This window comes from Trichechus manatus, unplaced genomic scaffold (genome assembly GCF_000243295.1).
Source record: "Trichechus manatus latirostris isolate Lorelei unplaced genomic scaffold, TriManLat1.0 scaffold00049, whole genome shotgun sequence".
Classification (NCBI taxonomy): domain Eukaryota; kingdom Metazoa; phylum Chordata; class Mammalia; order Sirenia; family Trichechidae; genus Trichechus; species Trichechus manatus.
This window is the reverse complement of record NW_004443985.1, coordinates 6,905,405-6,926,187: the sequence shown is the minus strand read 5'-3', so window position 1 is coordinate 6,926,187 and position 20,783 is coordinate 6,905,405. Positions and strand designations below refer to the sequence as shown.

The 20,783-nt window shown below is 40.3% G+C and overlaps 1 protein-coding gene across 3 annotated transcripts in view; it reads right to left on the bottom strand.

The window, feature by feature from the left end:
• DYNC1LI1 (dynein cytoplasmic 1 light intermediate chain 1) overlaps positions 1 to 20,783 on the bottom strand; it is a 38,925-nt gene that overhangs the window by 5,362 nt on the left and 12,780 nt on the right. The window contains exons 3-12 of one of the 3 annotated variants that reach the window (XM_004377351.1): positions 15,201 to 15,317; positions 14,283 to 14,513; positions 13,287 to 13,456; positions 8,786 to 8,879; positions 6,839 to 6,974; positions 6,146 to 6,257; positions 3,810 to 3,869; positions 3,632 to 3,676; positions 2,856 to 2,976; positions 1,847 to 1,996 (exon numbers count right to left, since the gene is read on the bottom strand). In XM_004377351.1, coding sequence (XP_004377408.1) covers positions 1,847 to 1,996; positions 2,856 to 2,976; positions 3,632 to 3,676; positions 3,810 to 3,869; positions 6,146 to 6,257; positions 6,839 to 6,974; positions 8,786 to 8,879; positions 13,287 to 13,456; positions 14,283 to 14,513; positions 15,201 to 15,317 — 1,236 coding nt within the window. Of the gene's footprint in view, positions 1 to 1,846; positions 1,997 to 2,057; positions 2,311 to 2,855; positions 2,977 to 3,631; positions 3,677 to 3,809; positions 3,870 to 6,145; positions 6,258 to 6,838; positions 6,975 to 8,785; positions 8,880 to 13,286; positions 13,457 to 14,282; positions 14,514 to 15,200; positions 15,318 to 20,783 lie in introns of those variants that run through there. The other 2 variants (XM_023732247.1, XM_023732246.1) reach the window with 2 other exon arrangements.

Sequence of the window (20,783 nt, the reverse complement as noted above, 5' to 3'; positions counted from 1 at the left end):
TAAAGTGATACTTGTGAGGAGTGTGCCTCTTAGCTCAAGTAGATACAAGAGGCTCAACGGGCAGCTTCTCTCCAGAGGTGAGATGGGAAGGCAGAGAGGACTAGAAGCTGGTTGAATGGACATGGGGAATCAGGGGTGGAAAGGAGGAGGGTGCTGTCACAGTATGGGGAGAGCAATTAGGGTCACGTAACAACGCATGTGTAAATTTTTGTATGGAAGACTAACTTGAAATGTAAACTTCATTTAAGCTACAACAATAAAAAATAAGTAAATAAAAATAAATTAAGTAGCTGCTGGGATTTTGAGATAATCCCCTGCTGACATCACAACACTAATTAAAAAAACAAAACAAAACAAAAACCCGACCATATGGTTTATTTTTAAACTATTTCTTCTAGAATTGTACTTACTTAATCTAAACACATATAGAAAAGATAGTGAACTGAGGACACCCATTAGCCTTGGCTCCTTCCCAACACCCCAGTACAATGACAGTAACGGGGTTTTTCTAAGACGGCACAGGAAGAAGGATAAAAGAGAAACTAGCAACAGAATTCTGGAGTCTGGAAGGAAGATGAAATGAGTGGTAACTAAATCAGCAGTCGTCAGAGAGCTGAATTTTCTAAATGGGCAGTGGAGAAGCCCAGAAGTGACCCACGTACACCCAGAAATCTGTCAAAGGTTCAGAAAATGGTAGCTGCAGGTATTTGTGAAAAGGGTGGCAAAAAGGTCGGGTTAAAAAAGGAGACTGGGTTAAAAAGTCTATTTAAACAGCAGTTATGCAAGCAACAAAAGAAAATAACAGATATGCTGGACTTCATCAAAATGGAAAACTTTCGTGCTCCAAAGAACACTACCAAGAAAAACAAAAGACAATTCACAGAACAGGAGAAATTACTGGCAAATCACATATCTGATAAGGGTCTAAGTATCCAGATTATAAAGAACTCTTATAAGTCAACAATAAAAAAGACAACCCAATCAGAAAATTGGCAAAGAATTTCTCCAAATAAGATAAATAAATGGCACATGAAAAGATGCTCAGCATCCTTAGCCATCAGGGAAGTGCAAATCAAAACCACAATGAGACAGGACTTCACACCCCTAGGACGGCTAGAATCCAAAAGACAGATGATAACAAGTGTTGCCGAGGATGTGGAGAAACTGGAGCCCTCACACACTGCTGGTGGGAATGTCAAATGGTGCGGTGCTTTGGAAAACAGTCTGGCAGTTGTTCAAAAAGTTAAACATAGAGCTACCGTATGACCCAGCAATTTCACTCCTAGGTATATGCCCAAGAGAAATGGAAGCATATGTCCATACAAAAACTTGTGTATGAATGTTCATAGCAGCATTATTCATAACTGTGCTAAAGTGGAAACAACCCAAATGTCCATCAACAGACAAGTGGGTAAACAAAATATGCTATATCCAGACAACGGAATGTTATTCAGCCATAAAAAGGCGACGTACAGATACACGCTGTAACGTGGATGACCCTTGAAAACATGCCATGCGGAAGAAGCCACACTTTGTATGACTCCACCGATAGGAAATGCCCAGAATCAGGAAATTCACAGACAGAAGAAAGGAGATTAACTAGGGGGCAGGGGGGCAACGCAGTGAAGAGGAGCAACTGCTAATGGATTTATGGTTTCATTTTGGGAAGATGAAAACATTGTAAAATTAGATTATGGCTGATGGTTGCACAACTCTGTAAATATACTAAAAACCACTGAATCGCACACTTTAAATGAGTGAACTTCATGGTACTTAAATTGTATCTTCATAAAGCTGAGTTTTTTTTGCTTTTTATTTAAAAGTAACTTGCTCCAGGCAACTATACCTGACTTTTTGGAAGATGATGGTAACCCAGCGCTTCCACCTCCAGCCCCACCTCCAGGACTGCCACCACCAGGGCCTCCTGGGGAGCCGGTCTTCTTACTCAGTAAACTATTGAAGAAATTTGCCAGGACACCTTCACTTGTGGCTCCAGCTATAAAAAGTAAACACTTTTACTCAAAATGTTAGATTTTTCCATAAATTATTATTACAGTAATCATACGCAGAAAACAATATACTTAAAATTTAAGAGCTGTATATTCCAAACTCAATTCTAGTTTGATAACTATTAAAGAAATTGGAAAATTGTTATTATTAAAAGACTAACAGCATTTTACATGAGCAGAGTCAGATGCCAGTTATCTCTCCCCTTTGAAAGGGATTTTCGAAAATATGACCATTGAAAAATAGCTTCATCAAGTATGACAAAAAGTTACCTGATCCTACATGAAAACCAGCAGAAGTTCCCTAGAGATAAAAGGGCAATTCACAGATAGGAAATACAAATAGAGGGAAATACTGGGGCGGGGGTGGGGGGGAGGCTTCCCATTAGTCATTAAAAAGCACTGATTAGGTGTGGTAAATTTGCAATAGTCAACACTGACGGTTTGTAAAGCTGAGCAATCCATTTGAAAAACAATATCAAAGGCATAAAAATGTACAAAGTCTTTGACCTACTAATCCCACTTATGGCAGATATTCCTACAGAAATAACTATCATGCATACAGGTTCTTCCTTATGTTAACTGCAGTTTACCTATAACAAATACAACACAGAACTTTCAAAAAGCTTTTATCACTGATGTTAAAATGTTACGAACATCATGTAAAAGGGTTTACGATCTGATTAACTATGAGATTATATCTACCGAGACAAAAACTAGACGGTGTTAGACAAAATGGAAAGTAGCTATGGTAAAAGGGAGAATTCCAGGTAAATTTCTTTCCATTGCAAAACATATTGCGTTGTTTTCTCCAAAAAGAAAGAAAGAAAAGAAAAAAGAGACACATACCTTTCATATTTGGATCAATTTTTTTTGACCCAGCAGGGATGGGGGACACGCTAGCAACGTTGGATGACACGGATCTGTTGGGTGTTCGAGGGGAGCCTCCTGGGACTCTTGGTGAGGCATCCTATATAAAAATAGGAAAACCACAATTACAAAAACTCACAACTGTCAATTTCACAGAAGTTACTATTATAAAAGGAAATTACTTGGCAATTGTCCCACATCCATTCTCCTGGTGCTTCCCCACTGCAAGCCACTGATAAAAACGTTTGCAACGGTCTCCTCGTTATTAGAGAACACTACAGGTCTATCATACTTCAGAACACTCCTTTTCCTTCAATGGGAAAAGCCCATAATGAGTAATTCGGTATGGTTAAAAGCATAAGCTTGGGAGTCACATCTGGATTCCAATCCAGACTTGCATCCTTACCAGTTGTATAATCTCAGACAAGTCACAATCACCTCCAAAGCCTTCATTTCCCATCGGTAAAATGGGTTTCACAGCAGCACCTGCCTCCGAGGGCTGTTGAGGATTTGTGATAAACGGCTCACCACCATAACTGACACATAACAAACGTTTGTAAAATACATCCTTACGTGATTTAAATACCCAAAAACGAAATGAAGCTTATTTTTTAAAACCTCACAAGATAAATTCCAGAATTCTGAGTTCAAGTTTATATTAAAGCACACGCATATGAAATATGTATACAATTAAGGAAAAAAAAACAGTATGTTGTACATATTTTAATAACTTTGTCAAACTCTGTAATACTGACCACAGGCCTTCCAGCTGCAATCGGTGGCTGTTTTGCTAAAAGCGTCTAAGAGAAAAAAAAAAAAAAAAAAAAGAATTCGAGTTTAGACATTCCTAGCATGTACTGCTGTATTTTTAAAGAAAATATGTGTAAGAACAATTTCTCCACAGCAATTTCTGCTTCTGATGCAAATCCGTACCTGCAGCTTCATCAGAAACACCTGGTCATCTTCTGCCACAATTTCTTTCTCATGCACAAACTGAAATTAGTGCACAAATGAATAAGTTTAATGTATTCTGCTAAAGTCATGAACAACTTACTCTCTCGATTAGATTCATTAAAAGAACAGCTCAGCACTATGAACATTACCAAGGCTATATTCACATGGTGAACTCTCCTACCCAAGCCCCTCAGGCAAGCCGTCTGATCACTTCCTGCAATGATGTAAACGTTCTACCCCCCCCCCCCCCCACACCGTGCTGTCCGCTACAGCAGCCATCAGCCACCTGTGGCTACTGAGCACCGGAAACATGGCTCCTGCCACTAAGGAACTAAATGGTTAATTTTATTTAATTTACATTTAAAAGCCATACATGCCTAGTGGCTACTGTATTGGAGAGCATAAGCCTAGAGGCCACGGGTATATTAATATCACTTGTAAATTTGCGAAATAACAGCTGGGTGCTGTATCCCAGGAATATCCCCGCTCAGTGAAAGACAACTTAAAGACGTAAATATCAACAACCACAGACCTCTAGAGCCCCCTGAGAAATCAGGAAACGGCTGCAAACGCTTCCTACTTCTACACTTGCTGTACAACGTAGTCCCCAGCCCATTTTCTTCCCAGCAGCGGGCGTGATCCTTTTAGATTCCCCCCTCCAGTTTTATTACTCTAATTTTCTATGCTATTGGAGGTATTAGGCGATCGACTGTTGTAGCTGACTGCCGCTGGGTCGATTCCAACTCATCATGACCCCATGTGACAGAGCAGAACTTTCCCATGGGGCAGTCCTGGCTGTAATCTTCATGGGAGCAGACTGCCAGGTCTTTCTCCCACGGAGCCGGGGCTCAGGACAGCCAGCCTTTCAGTTAGCAGTCAAGCGCTTAACTGTTGTGCCACCAGGGATCCTTCCATGTGACCCTCTTAAATAGTTACCAGATGACATCACTCCTCTGCTCAGACTCTCCGATCGCTTCCCATCTCACTCAGAATGGAATCCAAAGTCCCCACTGCACCCTAAGGTTAGGCCCTGCCAGACATCCGGCTCTCATTCCGGCTCCTCCCCAGCCTCTGGCCAGCTCTCTTCACCCTGTGTCATTTTCACAGCACTGTCCTGGTTTACTGTGAGCATCACCCTCCCAGTGAGCGCCCAGTGCCCAAAACAGCCCTGCCTGACCCTCAATAAATATTCATGCAATGAGTAGGCAGAAAAGAGAAGGGGAAAAACTGTTGCTACTGTTTTTTGATGCACGCATTTCTTTTAACAGACATCCAAATCAAATACCACACCAACTGATTTTTCGTTTGACTTACTAATTAAATACAAAGACAGATGCTCTATGCTGTGAATGTTTACATTAAGAATCTTATAAATCGAAATTATTTTTTCCTGAAACATATGTCCAAACTCAAAGTGAGTCAGTGAGAAGTATTACATACAAATACTCACTTTTATACAACCTTTCAGAAACATCTATTATCTAACTATAGGACATCATATACTGCTTCATATAAAATCAAGACAGATGAAAAGAAGGGTATTTGTGGAACCAGATTTTATAGTCATGCGAATGGCATGCTACAGTTAAGATTAAAATTAAATATATGAAACTGGAAGCTCCTGGATAGCTGTGGGGCTACTGCGGGTAACTAATAACTGTCGAGAAGACTCAAGGTCTGTCTCAACGCGTAGAAGCCAAGAAAATCCTTCTTGCAACGTTTTCTTGGCTTCCAGCTGAGCGCTAGATTGGAAAGTTCACAGATTCTGGCTATTCCAACTGCTGAAAACCCACACGGTCCTCACGACAACCCATGATTTCTAGGGACTACGTTAGAAGAAAGGAGGCCTGGTGGTGTGGCAGTTACGCGCTCGGCTGCTGATCGAAAGGTCGGACGTTCGACCCACCAGCTGCGTGAGAAAGATGTGGCAGTCTGCTTCCGTAAAGATTACAGCCTTGGAAACCCTATGGGGCAGTTCTACTCTGTCCTACAGGGTCGCTATAGGGTCACTAAGAGTTGGAACTAACTCAGTGGCAACAGGTTTGGTTCTGGTTGTATTAGAAGAAGATGGAATCTGTACTAATATTTGCTATAATATAAATATGCCAAAGGCTACGCAACGATTCAGCAACTGAATAGCTGATTTAAATCTTCCTAAAACAAGTCCTTCTTGTGAACTGCACATTAGAAACACCCAAATTACACTTAGAAACCCTCCTTACAAAAGAGGACCCCCTTGCCTTTCCCCTTTTAATGTTAAAGTGATGGAGTTCCCCCTCAATCTAAATATTGAGGCTAAATACTGAAAGTGTTACCTTTCGGACAGGTGGTTTAGTTATGATGTCTTCAAAATTATCTTCTGCTTTTAATGTCTGAAAATTTTCATGTAATATTCCTATTTTCTTATCATTATCCCACCCTGCCGGACTGGAAAGAAACGCATATGATAAACCCTAAAGCATTTACATCGTCATTCATTCATTCAATCTACAACCACGTAAAGGGAACAATCTGACCAACCATAGAAAACTAACCTGCTTGTTACTGTAATGCCCAAGTTATGTTTTACTAATTATATACTTAAAATGATTATAAATCTTCCTAATTAAAAAAAAAATGCCATTATAGTTTTTTGGGGGGAGGGCAGTAATGATTACCTCCCAGTTTTATTCAGATAACTTTTTAATAGCTATCTAGATTAGACATTGAGTCATTTATATATCATAATCAATTAAAGAATATGCAGATCCAATACAGTGATACAGGCACGCAATAGACAGGTTAACTATACTAGCGAAGGCCTTTCAAAACGGGCTCAGGCCAACAGTACCTCTAAAAGGCAATGGTAAACAGATCAAAGCGGGTTAAAAATGAAGCCATCTATGGGCAGAGTCTCACCTACTCAACATGGAAAGGTCTACTGGTCCCACCTTAAAACCAAAAACGACAACTCAACCAAACAGTTGCATCAACACATGATCAAATAATACACTGAAGATTATACTTACATAAATACTGCATCTTTTTCCACAACAATAGCAGGAATCTTATAGGGAAATCCGTATAGCTTCTGAACGATGTATTTATACACTAAATCTATATTTTTGTTTTCTTTTACTGAAGTGTAAATAAGTGCTGCACCATCTGAATAATACCATTAATTAAAGAAATATTTGGACAAACTCCATGAACAGATATAAAGTTCTGTGTTCTGAGCTACATGTATATTAGTTTCAAAAGGCAAATGAAACAGTCTTTACATAATCTCTGTAATTTAGGAGGCTGAAAGTCTCATTAATGCAAGAAAGCAGAGGTACCTTTAGTAACACTGCCCCAGCTACACCACCTCTATATTTAAAGTACACACAGAGGTAAGTTTAACCTTCCTCAATTTCATAACCGTTTTGTCTGTCTTTTCAACAAAAATGTATGCACTAATGTCTCTTGCAGTTTTACTAATCCCAGGAATTAGCACTTTGAGGACAACGCTTCAGAGACCCACTGATGAGAGAAGGTGAACCACTGGGTACCATCAAGAAGCCGTCTAGGAATGACTCAAGGCGAAAGTAAATTTCATGACCCAAACTTGAGATAAAACAATCTCACACGAGGAGGAATTCCTTAAAGCAGATCCTAACTTGGACCTTTTATCCGAAAAGATCAGATAGATCAAAAGATCAAGAGGTTTAAAAAAACAAAAAGATCAAGAGGCCTAGAGGCCTGTGGAAAAAGGGGCAGTGTGACTGCTGACAGACAGTGTGGTCTATCAGAGATCCCAGGACCGTGCGGTGGCACTGGCTGTGTGCCCACAAGAGAGACGGTGACTTAGGCTAACAGGAAAGGCCAAGAGCTGTCTAATTTCTTTAACTGGGATACTCAGATTTTCTAGGACTGGCCTGGGGTTTATGAATCTAAAAGCAACACTGTTAAATACTACATAACACGGTGTAAAATTTGGTAGAAACAAACATCGTAACCCTAAGTAAAGGCTTAACTGTGTGAACTTTTCATTAATGATCTTCCCCATAATGAGAGCTGATTTATGATAATCTGAAAGATTTCTATAGCTGAAAAATTTACAGTGCAATTACAATTAAAAATACCTTAAATAAAGATTATTTTAAATCGTCACACTCATTGCCAAACAAATACCTCCCTATCTGGAGGTGACTTCTCACATTTTAGATACTTTTAAAATCAACCAGCACTAAAGGTCTGTAATTTAATGGATAATTTCCCTCCTGATTACATTTCTATATTTACATTTTCAAGCACAGCATTAAATAAATATTTACAGACACTATCTGTTCTCAAATATTCTGATCTTCAAAGATAACAAAAAGGTTGTAGGTATCTCTACTTCAATTATGCTTTTTTTCTTTTTAAAGATTCTTATGTACATTAGTGCCCTTTAACTCAACTCAGCTGCTGTGTGACATATGAAGAAAAAGGCCCATGGAGAAGAGAGGACAAGGAGCAGGAGGAACAAGGGGAAAGGAAAACCACCAGGGTCAAGGGATCTTGTTTAGCTAGTCCATTAATAGAGATGCTTTGTGAACTGTGGACACTATAAACACGTGTAAAACTTGTTACTACTATCTACTCCTAGTATCATTTCTTTGTTTTTTAGACCCAAAAGTTTTGGTTGGGGAATCCAACGGCAAAATATCTGATCCAAGAGGAGTATTTTCCACGTAAGACTGACAACTTTTAAAGCACAGTACTTTAAACAAAGCAAACTAAAGGTATATATTTTGATACTTGTTTTATATCTCAAAACACCCAGGTACAGATCATTTGAGAAGTAAAATGAAGACCTGGGATCTAAAATGAAATTTCTAACCTGAGGCAGGAGGAAAAACAATAATTTCTACAGTCCATCAATTTAATTCCTTTGCTTCAGAAAACAAAATCAGGTGAGGTGCACCGCATCAACCAACATGTTAAAAGGATACACTGTAAACAAAACTTGCGAACATGTGACTGAATAAAATCAAAATGTTCATCTCTGTAGTCGTGTTCTTTCTCCAGGACACTAATGGCATCACACTGTTGAGGAAAAACAGTTAAAAAGAACAATATGAGATTAAATAATCAAAATTAAATATAATGACTAAAGCAGTTCAATTCTGGACGAGAAAACTGAGAAGGAGGACTTAGAATACCCAACCACTCCTAGACAGCCGAAGATTTCTGGTTGTGTTTTTTATGTTTTTATGATTCTCTCAAATACCGTCAGTCACTATTATACTTTCAAAATATGTAGGTATAATCACTGATAATATGAATTTAGAAATAGAATTATGTCTACCTTTGTGAGGCTCTCTAACATTAACTATAACATTAAGAACCTGTAAGTCATTAGAAAGTTATTTAGCAAACTTCTCAACTTAGACATAGAAGGTAAGTAATCTTAAGTTGACTCTGAATGAGCATGCTGTGATAAGAGAAGAGACAACATAGTTATCTTTGTAAACTAGCCTGGAGACATAAATCTAAACAACCTCCCTAATCTCTAACCTTGAAGAAAAAAATGTAACATTCAGCTAATCTCTAACCCTGAAGAAAAGACACAACATACTTGTCTTTGACATCTCAGTGGCCCTCATATTGTGAGGCCAATGTGAGAATTTCACATATGAACACTGAATTTCTGCTCTCTCACTGAGAGAAGGCAGAGAGATCTTTCTCTAGTTCCTTACTCTTTCTGAAGACCAAAAGCCTGCTGAGACTCAGCCCGTAGCCACTGACCTCAGACTCCAGCTATGAGGGATCTCCACCAGGTTCGAGCCATTGTCAAGCCTTCCTCCCGAGATCGCTCACAAAAGGCAGAAGCCTGAAGTCTCAGGACTGCAACTCTAACCATGGAGTAACACTGTAATTGTAAATCCTGCCTCTCCAGTTCTACATGCATGTTGTGAGGTCTTGGCTTGCTTGCCTTGCCATGACCACCTTAAAATAATAATGAGTTTACGCATGACAAACCTGAATATTTCTTTACTAATCTTCTAAAATAAAATCCTACACAACAGGGTGAAGTCTTAAGACTAATAGCTTTATTTCTTTAAAAAGCATTGACTTTTGTGGTACATCGAATCTGGTGAGAACAACAAAGAGAAAGTTTTTTTCCCATACAGGGATTAACAGGACAAGCTTATACTGAGTGGTCACACTTGTTAACTACTTGTGTTCTAGAACAAAGTTTTCAAGATCTAAACTCTACTCCAGTTCTATAAAACACTTCTATACATCCAGGGGGTCTCCACCTCTCACTATTTTCTCTCTATTCCTGTTTATCTGATAATTCTTAACTGACCTTCATTTATTTTCTGGTTCACTTTCATTGCAATCGCAACAAGAGCAAAATAAGGGAATGACAGGCTATTTTTGAAATGTTACCTGAAGAATCAGTGAAAGAATTCCTAATTCTGATATTAAGAAAAAACAAAAGAAAGAGAAGATGTGGTTCAAGCACCATATCATCCAAATAATTTCTCCAAAACCCTTCTGAATTGGGAAATATAAAAAGAAACGTTATTAATATCCATTATACCTATTATTAGTTTGGGGTCTGATTTGGTATGCACAGTCTCTCCTTGTGTAAGATGATGCAGCATGTCTGCCCATTTTACAGAACTCTGAGAACGATTCTTGCAAATGATTCAAGATACTTATAATAATTATTATGGCACTTTTGGTGAAGCGTGGTAGCTTAGTAAGATTTTAACTGAAACCACAGGATCTGGGCCTGAGGCGAGAAACTCACTCTCTCCATCTCAATTTCCAGTCTCCAAACGGGCGGACTTGAGCCATCACACTGCGTCCATTCTGATACACTCTCCCACCCCTACATGCTTCCACTGAGATACAGCTGACAGCTTAAGTCTGTGAACGACAGTAGGCGAGCCCCCTACCCTGAAAATCTTAGGCATCTATGACTCATTTTATGTTGACTTGGGACTCTTTAAATTTAACCTTTCTCTTTTGGAAAACAAGATTGCTTTTTATGAAGCAAGTTGTGGTAAAGCAGGGCAACATCTGCAGATCAACAGCTCTTTGACAAACAAAACAAAATAAAAACCACAAGCAAAATGATGCAGGTATGCGCTTTTAAAGATATACGTGTAGAGAAAAGTTATAAGCAACAATTAACTACACCAGAATTACCATGTGAAAGGCTGATAATGAACTTTAATCATTTTAAATGCTGTCCCCCGACCCGTTGTTACTGATCAGTTTTAATTAAAATGCTACAAAAATTAAGCTGTGTTTTAAAACATTTTTATTATTTTTATTCCAAAAATGAATAAATTCCATACCTTCTTTTAATGTATATGTGCTAACTTTAGACGTTACAAAAATGTCAATAATTTTAGGTCTCAGAAGGGTTTATGTTCCGTCATTTTCTTAACTATTTCATGAGTACGGACTCGACGGCACCTAACGACAACACTCCATGAATTACAAATAGTAAAAACACAGCAGTTAGGATAAAAAGAGAAGATGAACTTGAACTATGAATTACTTCTAAAGGAAATCTGATATTTTATTAAGAAGTGTACACAGTGACAGACTAAGTCAGCAGAAGTCTGATCACCGTGATCATATAAGAACATCTTTAAAGAAGTGGAAATGTACAGTGGTGACGGTTGTACGACATGGGGAACCTCACTCACGTCACTTAATCGTACACACTGTAACGGGTGAAACAGTAAATGTTGTTACATGTTTCACCACATCAAAAACTTAAAAAAAAATTTTTTTAATTCAATGTTAAAAAAATATTTTATAATAATTAGCTACTGTAAAATTAAACTATCGTTTTGGCTATAATTATTTCTACTAAATGACAGTGCTTTTCTTGTCGGGTACTGTCGAGTCATTTCTGACTCACAGCGACCCCGTGCACAACAGAACAAAACACTGCCCAGTCCTGCGCCATCCTCACAATCGTTGCTGTTTGAGCTCGCTGCTGCAGCCACTGTATCATTCCATCTCGTTGAGGGTCTGCCTCTTTTTCGCTGACCCTCTATCCTACCAAGCATGATGTCTTTCTCCAGGGACTGGTCCCTCCTGATAACACGTCCAAAGTATGTGAGATGAGGTCTCACCATCCTCGCTTCTAAGGAGTATTCTGGCTGTTACTTCTTCCAGGACAGATGTGTTTGTTCTTCTGGTAGAATATGGTACATTCAATATTCTCTGTCAACATCATAATTCAAAGGCATCAATTGTTCTTCTGTCTTCTTTATTCACTGTCCAGCTTTCACATGCATATGAGGCGACTGAAAACACCATGCCTTAGCTGGGCGCACCTTAGTCCTCAAGGTGACATTTTTGCTTTTTAACACTTTAAAGAGTTCTTTTGCAGCAGATTTGCCCAATGCAATACACGTCATTTGATTTCTTGAGTGCTGCTTCTGTGGGTGTTGATTTGGATCCAAATAAAATGAAATCCTTGACAACTTCAATCTTATCCCCGTTTATCATGATGTTGCTTACTGGTCCAGTTGTGAGGATTTTTATTTTCTTTACGTTGACGTGTAATCTGTACTGAAGGCTGTAGTCTTTAATCTTCATCAGTAAGTGTCTTCTTTGCTTTCAGCAAGAAGACAAGCAAGCAAGCAAGGTTGTGTCATCTGCATAAAACAGGCTGCTAACGAGTCTTCCTCGAATCCTGATGCCCCGTTCTTCTTCATGTAGTCCAGCTCCTCTGATCATCTGCTCAGCATACAGACCGAATAGGTATGGTGAAAGGACACAACCCTGACGCACACCTTTCCTGACTTTAAACCACGCAGTATTCCCTTGTTCTGTTCTTGGTCTATGTACAGGTTCTGCATGAGCACAATTAAGTGTTCTGGAATTCCCATTCTTTGCAATGTTATCCATAATTTGTAATGATCCACACAGCTGAATGCCTTTGCACGGTCAATAAAACACAAGTAAACATCTTGCTGGTACTCTCTGCTTTCAGCCAAGATTCATCTGACATCAGCAATGATATCCCTCATTCCACATCCTCTTCTGAATCCGGCTTGCATTTCTGGCAGCTCCCTGTCAATGTACTGCTGCAACCGTTTTTGAATTATCTTCAGCAAAATTTTACTTGCGAGTGATATTAATGATATTGTTTGATAATTTCCACATTCTGTTGGATACTACTATTCTACTAAATAATATAATAAAGTATTATTGCACGCTGACATCTAATTAGAATTAGAAAAATGAAACACACAAATATTTGAAGTAACATTTTCTTTCCAAGAAATCATTACGATCACAAGACCAACATGTGAATATCATTCGGTATTTTATAAACTATTACTTCTATTTCTTCAGAATAATTATCTAGGAAATCGAATGTGTTAGCTCCAAAAAAAGGCCTGGAAAACAAAAACAGTTGCTCATCCTCGGCGACCATCAGTAGCAGAGATCTATAGGAAGCAAACTAACCTTTGTGCACACTACTAGAACTGGGACACCCAAGTTATGCGTCAGCGTATCGGCGCCCAGAGGTAAGACCGCACTGTCGTCCTTGTCTTCCTGCGACGCGGCACTTCTTCTCTGGGGAGATGCTGGGAAATCTTCTCCTGGCTCAACGTATTCTTGGAAGTCTCTAATCACTGAAAGTCAAATAATCCAATACAGAGTTTAGAAATCGCTTTCTTTAAGCAGACAGATTTCTCTACCATAGTCTAAACATACATTTTATTGGACTTTATACTTATTTTGGTATAACAGAAGAGACAAAAAGGGTGTGAGAATCCTATTTCAAAAACAGTACACCAATAATGGACTCGCGTTGAGTATCAGGAGGCACAAGACGGCGCTGGGTGGCTCCAAAAAGTGGGTCCTTCCCAGGGTTGGTTCAATCTGTGCAGAATACTCTGGCCAAGTCACACTCTACTTGTCTGTCTACTTTCTCAAATTCAGAAAGGGCCATGAAAGGATAAAAGAAAATATGGGCAAAGCTTTTATAATTTCCAATTCACACACTGCATACAAAATATATACTTTGTAAATCATAAAACCAGCTTAACATCTTTAGGTTAATGTCTTACCAGACACATTTCGTTTTGACAAGGTTGATAGATTGTTTTACTTATCAAGAAATAAAAAGGCTGAAAAGCAACAGCCAAAGAATGATGCACATTTCCGTTCACTCTAAAACCCTATTTTCCAAAATAAACACACACAGCTTTTTGGCAAGGAGACAGAGCAGCTCCACTAGAGAACCCGCCATTATGTATATATTTCTAATTTAAAACTATGCTGAAACCTAGCATGGCAGTAAAGTGAATTTCAGAAACAGCAGTCACATTATACTTCCTTCGTTAAACCTTACTCACAGTAAAAAAAAAAAAAAAAAAAAAAACAAACCCCTAATGATTATCGTCAGCAAAGACATTTTGTGTCTGAAATCTATGTTAGTATTTGCAGACTACTCACGCTTTTGTTCCATTTCTTTCATTTCTTCAGGAGGAATTTTCAATTTGTCAATATGCTCTCTAATAACACTTGCCCACTTCTGTAAAGAATCCAAAGCAGTCCAAGGCTTTGACATATCAACAACCAGCATTACTAGAGTGTCCTTCAGAGAAACGGCTTCCAGTGAAAATTTAAGGAGTCCTTTGTGATACAGATCCCCGTCTAAGATCCATACGTTACATCTTGTTTGATCTACAACAGACAAAAGAAAGTTACCAAGGCAACAGGATGAAGTTATCTCGCCATCCAACCAACAATACTGCTCCGCATTGTAGGGCATCTCCACAGGAGGTATCTCCTGGCTTTGACGGGATTCAACTGTTAGGTCACATCTACAAAAAATACTCCTGAAGAAGATTCAGCTGCCAACAGAGCGCCAGCATCCTCTGCGTCAGAGACCGCACAACGTATTTACAGTCCTACCCTCAGCGGACAGGGTCAGCATATTCAAGATATCATACACGAGAAAGGGAAGGTAAGTGATCTAGAGAAGAGAACGTGGCTGATGAGATGAGAAAAGCTGGGGAGCAGATGACATTTTTATGCCAGAAAATGAGAAGGAGGTGAAAAGGGAGTCAATAAAGCAATCATAGGGTAGTATTCTTTCACCATCTGAAGGAGAATGAACTAAAAAATGGAGATTCTTCCAGAAGGACAAGAAAGCTAAGGTCAGCCCACTGGAATACCCTAAGACGTTTACAGGTATCATTATGAAGTCCAATCCCAAACCAGTAAAAGTATGCCTGAACATAAATACTTACTGACAGACACGCTTCCGCAGGCCTCCTAGTGAAACCGAGATGTTAGGTCAAAGACTAAGCAGCAGGGCACCTCACAAAAGATGTCAGCAAAGTTACGCTGCAAGTAAACGCCACTCACCGTCCCTGTCTTCATCATGCACGTTTAAGTACAAGTATTCCAGTCCTCTTCCTTTCTTGTACTCCTCTACTCCCTGAATTTTTCTTATTAAGCTTGTTTTTCCAGCGCCATCTTCACCTAGATACATAAAAAATGGGAAAAAAATCATTTTTTATTATAATACGGATTACTTGGGATGGTGTCTGGTGCCAACTGAAAAACTCAACTGGAACTGGTTTCAACCAAGGCAATCTGATGGAAGATAACAGGCAGCCACAGGGCCAAAGATGCAGGCTCTGTCTCCACCAGGATTCTCTCTCCAAGTGTCTCTGCTCTTCTCGTTAAATCTCATTTTATCCTATTACAGGCAGCTTCTTCTGTGCATATTTTTCAGGGGCTGGGCCCTTGGGTGGCACAAATGGTTTGCACTCAACTACTAACCTAAAGGTTGGTGGTTTGAACCCACCCAGCAGCGTCACAGGAGAAAGCCTGGCGATCTGCTTCCAGAAAGATTAGGGCCAAGAAAACCCTCTGGAGCTCAATTCTACTCTGTAATACATAGGGTTGCCAGGAGTCAGAGTCGACTCAAGGACAAGGAACTTTTTTTTTTTGGGTGGGGGAGGCAAAGTGGGAAAGTACAGCTACAGGACGCTCCACCCTTCTATCATCCTCGTTAAACTTATGAGGAGTAAGACCCTCCCTCTTGGCGTTCTGTCCAAAGAATCTCAGGAGAAGACTCCTCACTGGCCTGGTTTGGGTCATGTGTGCACTTGTGGAACAATCACGGAGGATGGATGGCACATCAAGGCTACCAGGGCAGGGAGCTGTGGCTGCAGCCTCACCAAAAACAAAAAAAACCCCGCTGCCATTGAGTCAATTCCAACTGACAGCAACCCTACAAGACAGAGGAGAACTGTTCCATAGGCTTTCCAAGCAGCGGGTGGTGGATTCCAACTGCAGACCTTTGGTTAGCAGCCAAACACTTAACTGCTGTGCCACCAGAGCTCCAAAACCATGAAGCTGTAAAAATATAGAAAAGGGAAGAGGGGTGGGAATGGGTAGTAAGTTGGGCAAGAAAAAGGGCAGAGGGAATGCAGAACAGACAAAAATAAAAAACAGACTTAAAAAATATGAACAGCAGGAAACCATGTGATTTAAACTTAGGGAAAGTTTTAAAACTTGTGTTGAGGGCTTCTTTATGCTGCGGATGTACTTAAATGTTAAATGGGACTACTTCACGGGTTTCTTATATAGTTCTCAGGAACACCATATTCATAGCACTTATAGGTAATAAAGCTGAGTTTCCTGGATTCCTGAAGGTCCATGAGTTCTCTGAGAATTTAAAAACTGTTTTCATTTTCATGTTAAGCTGAAAAAAATTCATATATGTTTTAGGACTTCTGAACGACCATCACTGCAGCTGAGTGCTGCCACAAGACTGCAGTGCCCACGCCTTCCCCAGCGTTTATAAACCAACTGGTGCCAAGATGAGGCCACGCAACGCAGGCAGGACCGGGAGGAGACTGGGTACCCAGGCACGCAGAACTCACAAGTGCGCCAGGGCAGCTCAGTACCACATACGGCTGTACAGGGCAGGCTGGGTATTCTTATGAGCCATTTCCCGATACTTCATAGCACTGAGTGTGGCCTTAAGTAGGCAATAAAGAACTCGTCATTAAATAAGCACTTAACTTTTTAGCACTTCTGCAATGTGCTATTAAACTGGCCCATCAAAACAACGGATTGCATTAAAAACACTACTGTCTATGATGATGATGATTTCCATGATGAGCCATCATGCTTGAAATGGAAATAGTAAAGTCAGCCAGTGAAAAATAAAATACATAAATACATCTGGCTACTGGTAAACTCAACACTGGCATTTAATTTCAGCAAAACATCATCTGTTATATTAATATCGCTAATTTGAATTTTATCAGTTCTATACTTTATGGTATTTAATTTATAATGTCTTGGTTTTATAATTGTGCAAGAACTATGAAAATTTTTATATCTTTACCTCAGTAGACACAGGTGTGTTAGGCATTATAATGGAGAGGAGCTATGAAAACTTTTTTTATGAAAAGGTGCCCGAGTCTGGTCTAGAACCAGAAAGGAAAGAATCAAGATTTCTTGTTATCTTTATTCTTAGGGCAGACCACATTCCTAAAAGAAGTCCTCTAAGTTCAAATGACACCAACTGAATTCTGATTAGCTCACAGAAACAATGTTATGCGTTATAAGCAAAACTCAGGTGCCCAGTCCTATAAATTTAAAAAATTGGCAGTAGTTAGGTAAAACTGCTCTCAATATGACCCACAATTTATCTTATTTCGTGAATTCCCGCCTTAGATGCTAGAAAGTGAAGAGATGCAGACATAAAGGTCAAAAAATCGAGGCATTTATGTCAACTAATTTTTTACTATTTCAAATGACTCAAATAAAGGGTTTCTGAATAAAAAATATATTCACATAACAAATCTCAAAGCATAAATAGATGAATAAAAACAGTAACAGCTAGAAATACTCATTGATAGTATGATTACCTCTGATGGAAGTATTACAAGGTGATTTTTAAAAATAAGTTTGTGCCCTCCTTTTAGCTTATCTACTTTCGAATTTTAAAGATTTAAGTCAATGGACTCACGACAGATTTGCAGGCCCAACTGATGACATCAAACATACCGTTAACCTTACTTCAAACGTCCACTATTCTCAATTCTTGCAGCCACCACTGGAGCGTGGCTGCTTCCTTTTTCCAAGGACTGAGCACAGGTGGAAGGCTTCCTCCCCACTTATCAGGAAACCACAGTCCACTCCTGAGTGAATGCTGTCCATCATTTGTTCACTGGACTAGTGGTTCTCAAACTTGAACATGTATCAGAACTTCCTACAGGGCTTGTTACAACACTAGATCGCTGGGTCCCACCTCCGGGGTTTCTGACTCAGTAATTCTGGGGTGGGGTCCAAGAATCTGTATTCCTAACAAGCTCCCAGAGATGCTGAGGCTGCTAGTCCAGGGACCACATTTTGATTACAGCTTTGAGAACCACGGCATTAGGCATTTACTGCATTAAGCCAAGCAACAGAGATACAAAGATCTGTAAGTCAAAGTAGTCGCCCTCCAGGAGCTCATAAACTGGAGAGGGAAAACAAACAGGGGAAAATTTCAAGACACTTTATTAGGACTACACTAGAGATATGCAATGGGGCAGGGATGGGTCAGTCGTAGAATTCTCATCTCTATGTGGAGACCCGGGTTCAATTCCTAACAAATGCACCTCATGCATAGCCAGCACCCATCTGTCAGAGGAAGCTTGCGAGTGCTGTGATGCTGAACAGGTTTCAGTGGCGCTTCCAGACTAAGACTAGGAAGAAAGGCCTGATGATCTACTTCCAAAAATCAGCTAATGAAAACCCTATGGATCACAACGGTCTGATCCGCAACAGATCATGGGGATGGCCCAGTAGTAGGCAGTGTTCTGTTCCATTGTACATGGGGTGGCCAGGGGCCAGGGGCCAACTCGAACAGCAGTTAACAACAACAACGACAAGAGCTACACAACACATCAGGAAGCCAGCCCAGAGGAGAAAGAGCCTGGTTCTGCTTGGATGTCAGAAAGGCCTTTGCTGAGAAGGTAACACTTCAGCCAAATCTTGTAAAGTTAATGGACCATGGTGAGTCAGTCATTGTAGGAAGTAAGGAAAGCAGCCACAGAGAGAGGCCTGAAGGCAAAGGAGTGCCCTTCTGGGAAGGGCAAATAATTTAGAACACGTGAGATTTAGGGTGTGAGGAGACAAAGAGGCAGAAGGTGAGACTGAAAGGGAAGGGAAGCCATGAAGGGAGTCTCATGCCAGGCTGAGGTCAGACTTTATCATAAAGATGATGGCGATCCACTGCCAGATTTTAGGTGTTTTGGAAAGACTGTCATGGCAGAAGTGTGGACGACTGAGTCGGGTAAGCTCAGCAGTCAGGAGACTAGACAACGAACAATTCCAGGAGCCCTAGAAAGCAATGAGGCGGGCCTGATCTAAGGTACTGGCAGTGGGGGGCACGGACAGGTGGGCTCAAAGGCTGAGTTGGTTGGGAGAAGGATGAGGAAGATGGAGAAGGCCTCTCCTCTGAGGCACCTCTCGGTGACCTCCTTCTCCCTTCACTCAAATATCACCTCTGCCAGAAGGCCTTCCCTGACCACCTCATTTAAAATTACAACCTCCCAATACTCCTTATTCGTGTTTTATTTTTCTCCACTGAACTTACTAACATAATATGTATTTTACTTACTTTCTCTCTCCCCGACTCTCAAAAGCATGATCCAGGGAACAGGCATTTTGTCTACTTTGTTCACTGCTGTATCCCCAGTGCCTACAAACTGCCTGTCACTAAAGTACTTATTAAATTTGCTCCTTTCATAACAAAATGTATATTCCTAAACCCCCTACAGGGCAGCCACCGACAGATCTTGTCTCACATAACAAAACCCAAAACCTGCCACCTTCGAGTCCATATAGGACAGGGTAGAACTGCCCCACAGGGTTTCCAAGGAGTGGCTGGTGGATGCGAACTGCTGACCTTTGGGTTAGCAGCCTGAGATCTTAACCACTGCACCACCAGGGCTCCTACATAACAAAAAGTACTATCAGTTCCACTGTAGCATAAACGTTAACCTGGGGCTCACAAATCCCCGAGTGAAGGATGCACGTTTTGTTCCCTCACCCACTCTGGAAGAAGCCTGGATAATGCAAGCAGTTTGCAATCGGCTGCTAACTGAATGGCTGTCAGTCAGAACTGGAGAAAAACGTAGAACAAAATTCTAACTCACAAAAAAAAAAAAAAAAACAACAGACTTACTGGCCTGAAAGAATCTGCAGAAACCACACAAGTATGGCCCCTGGACACCCTTTTAGCTCAGCAATGAACTCACTCCTGAGGTTCACCCTTCAGCCAAAGATTAGACAGGCCCATAAAATGAGACTAAATGGGCACACCAGTCCAGGGGCAAGAACAAGAAGGCAGGACGGGACAGGAAAGCTGGTAATGGGGAACCCAAGGTCAAGAAGCAAGTGTTGACATGTTGTGGGGTTGTTAACCAACATCATAAAACAATATGCATACTGTTTATAATCAGAAGCTAGTCTGTTCTGTAAACCTTCATCTAAAGTACAATAAAATAAATAAGTAGTCAGTTTGAACCCACCCAGCAGCTCTGTGAAAGAAAGACCTGGCAATCTGCTTCTGTAAAGATTACAGGCAAGAAAACCCTAGGAAACAGCTCTATTCTGTAACACATGGGGTCCTCAGGAGTCGAGGGCCACTTCAATGGCAGCTAACAACCACCACCCACTGTGGGGATATTTGAAAATTTTACTGGGTATTAATGGGTCTGAAATACAAACGGCTAAGAAGCTAAGACAGAAGAACACAGTATCAAGTATGTCAATGCATTTCCATATAATAAAAAGTAAACCACTGTCATTTGCTTCCTTGTGTTCATGCCTTAGTCAGACTGAACCATTAGTGCTACCATCTGTATAGCAACAGCAGTAAACACTTACCGAGTGCCCACCACGTGCACTGAGCAAACGCTTACAGAGTGCCCACCA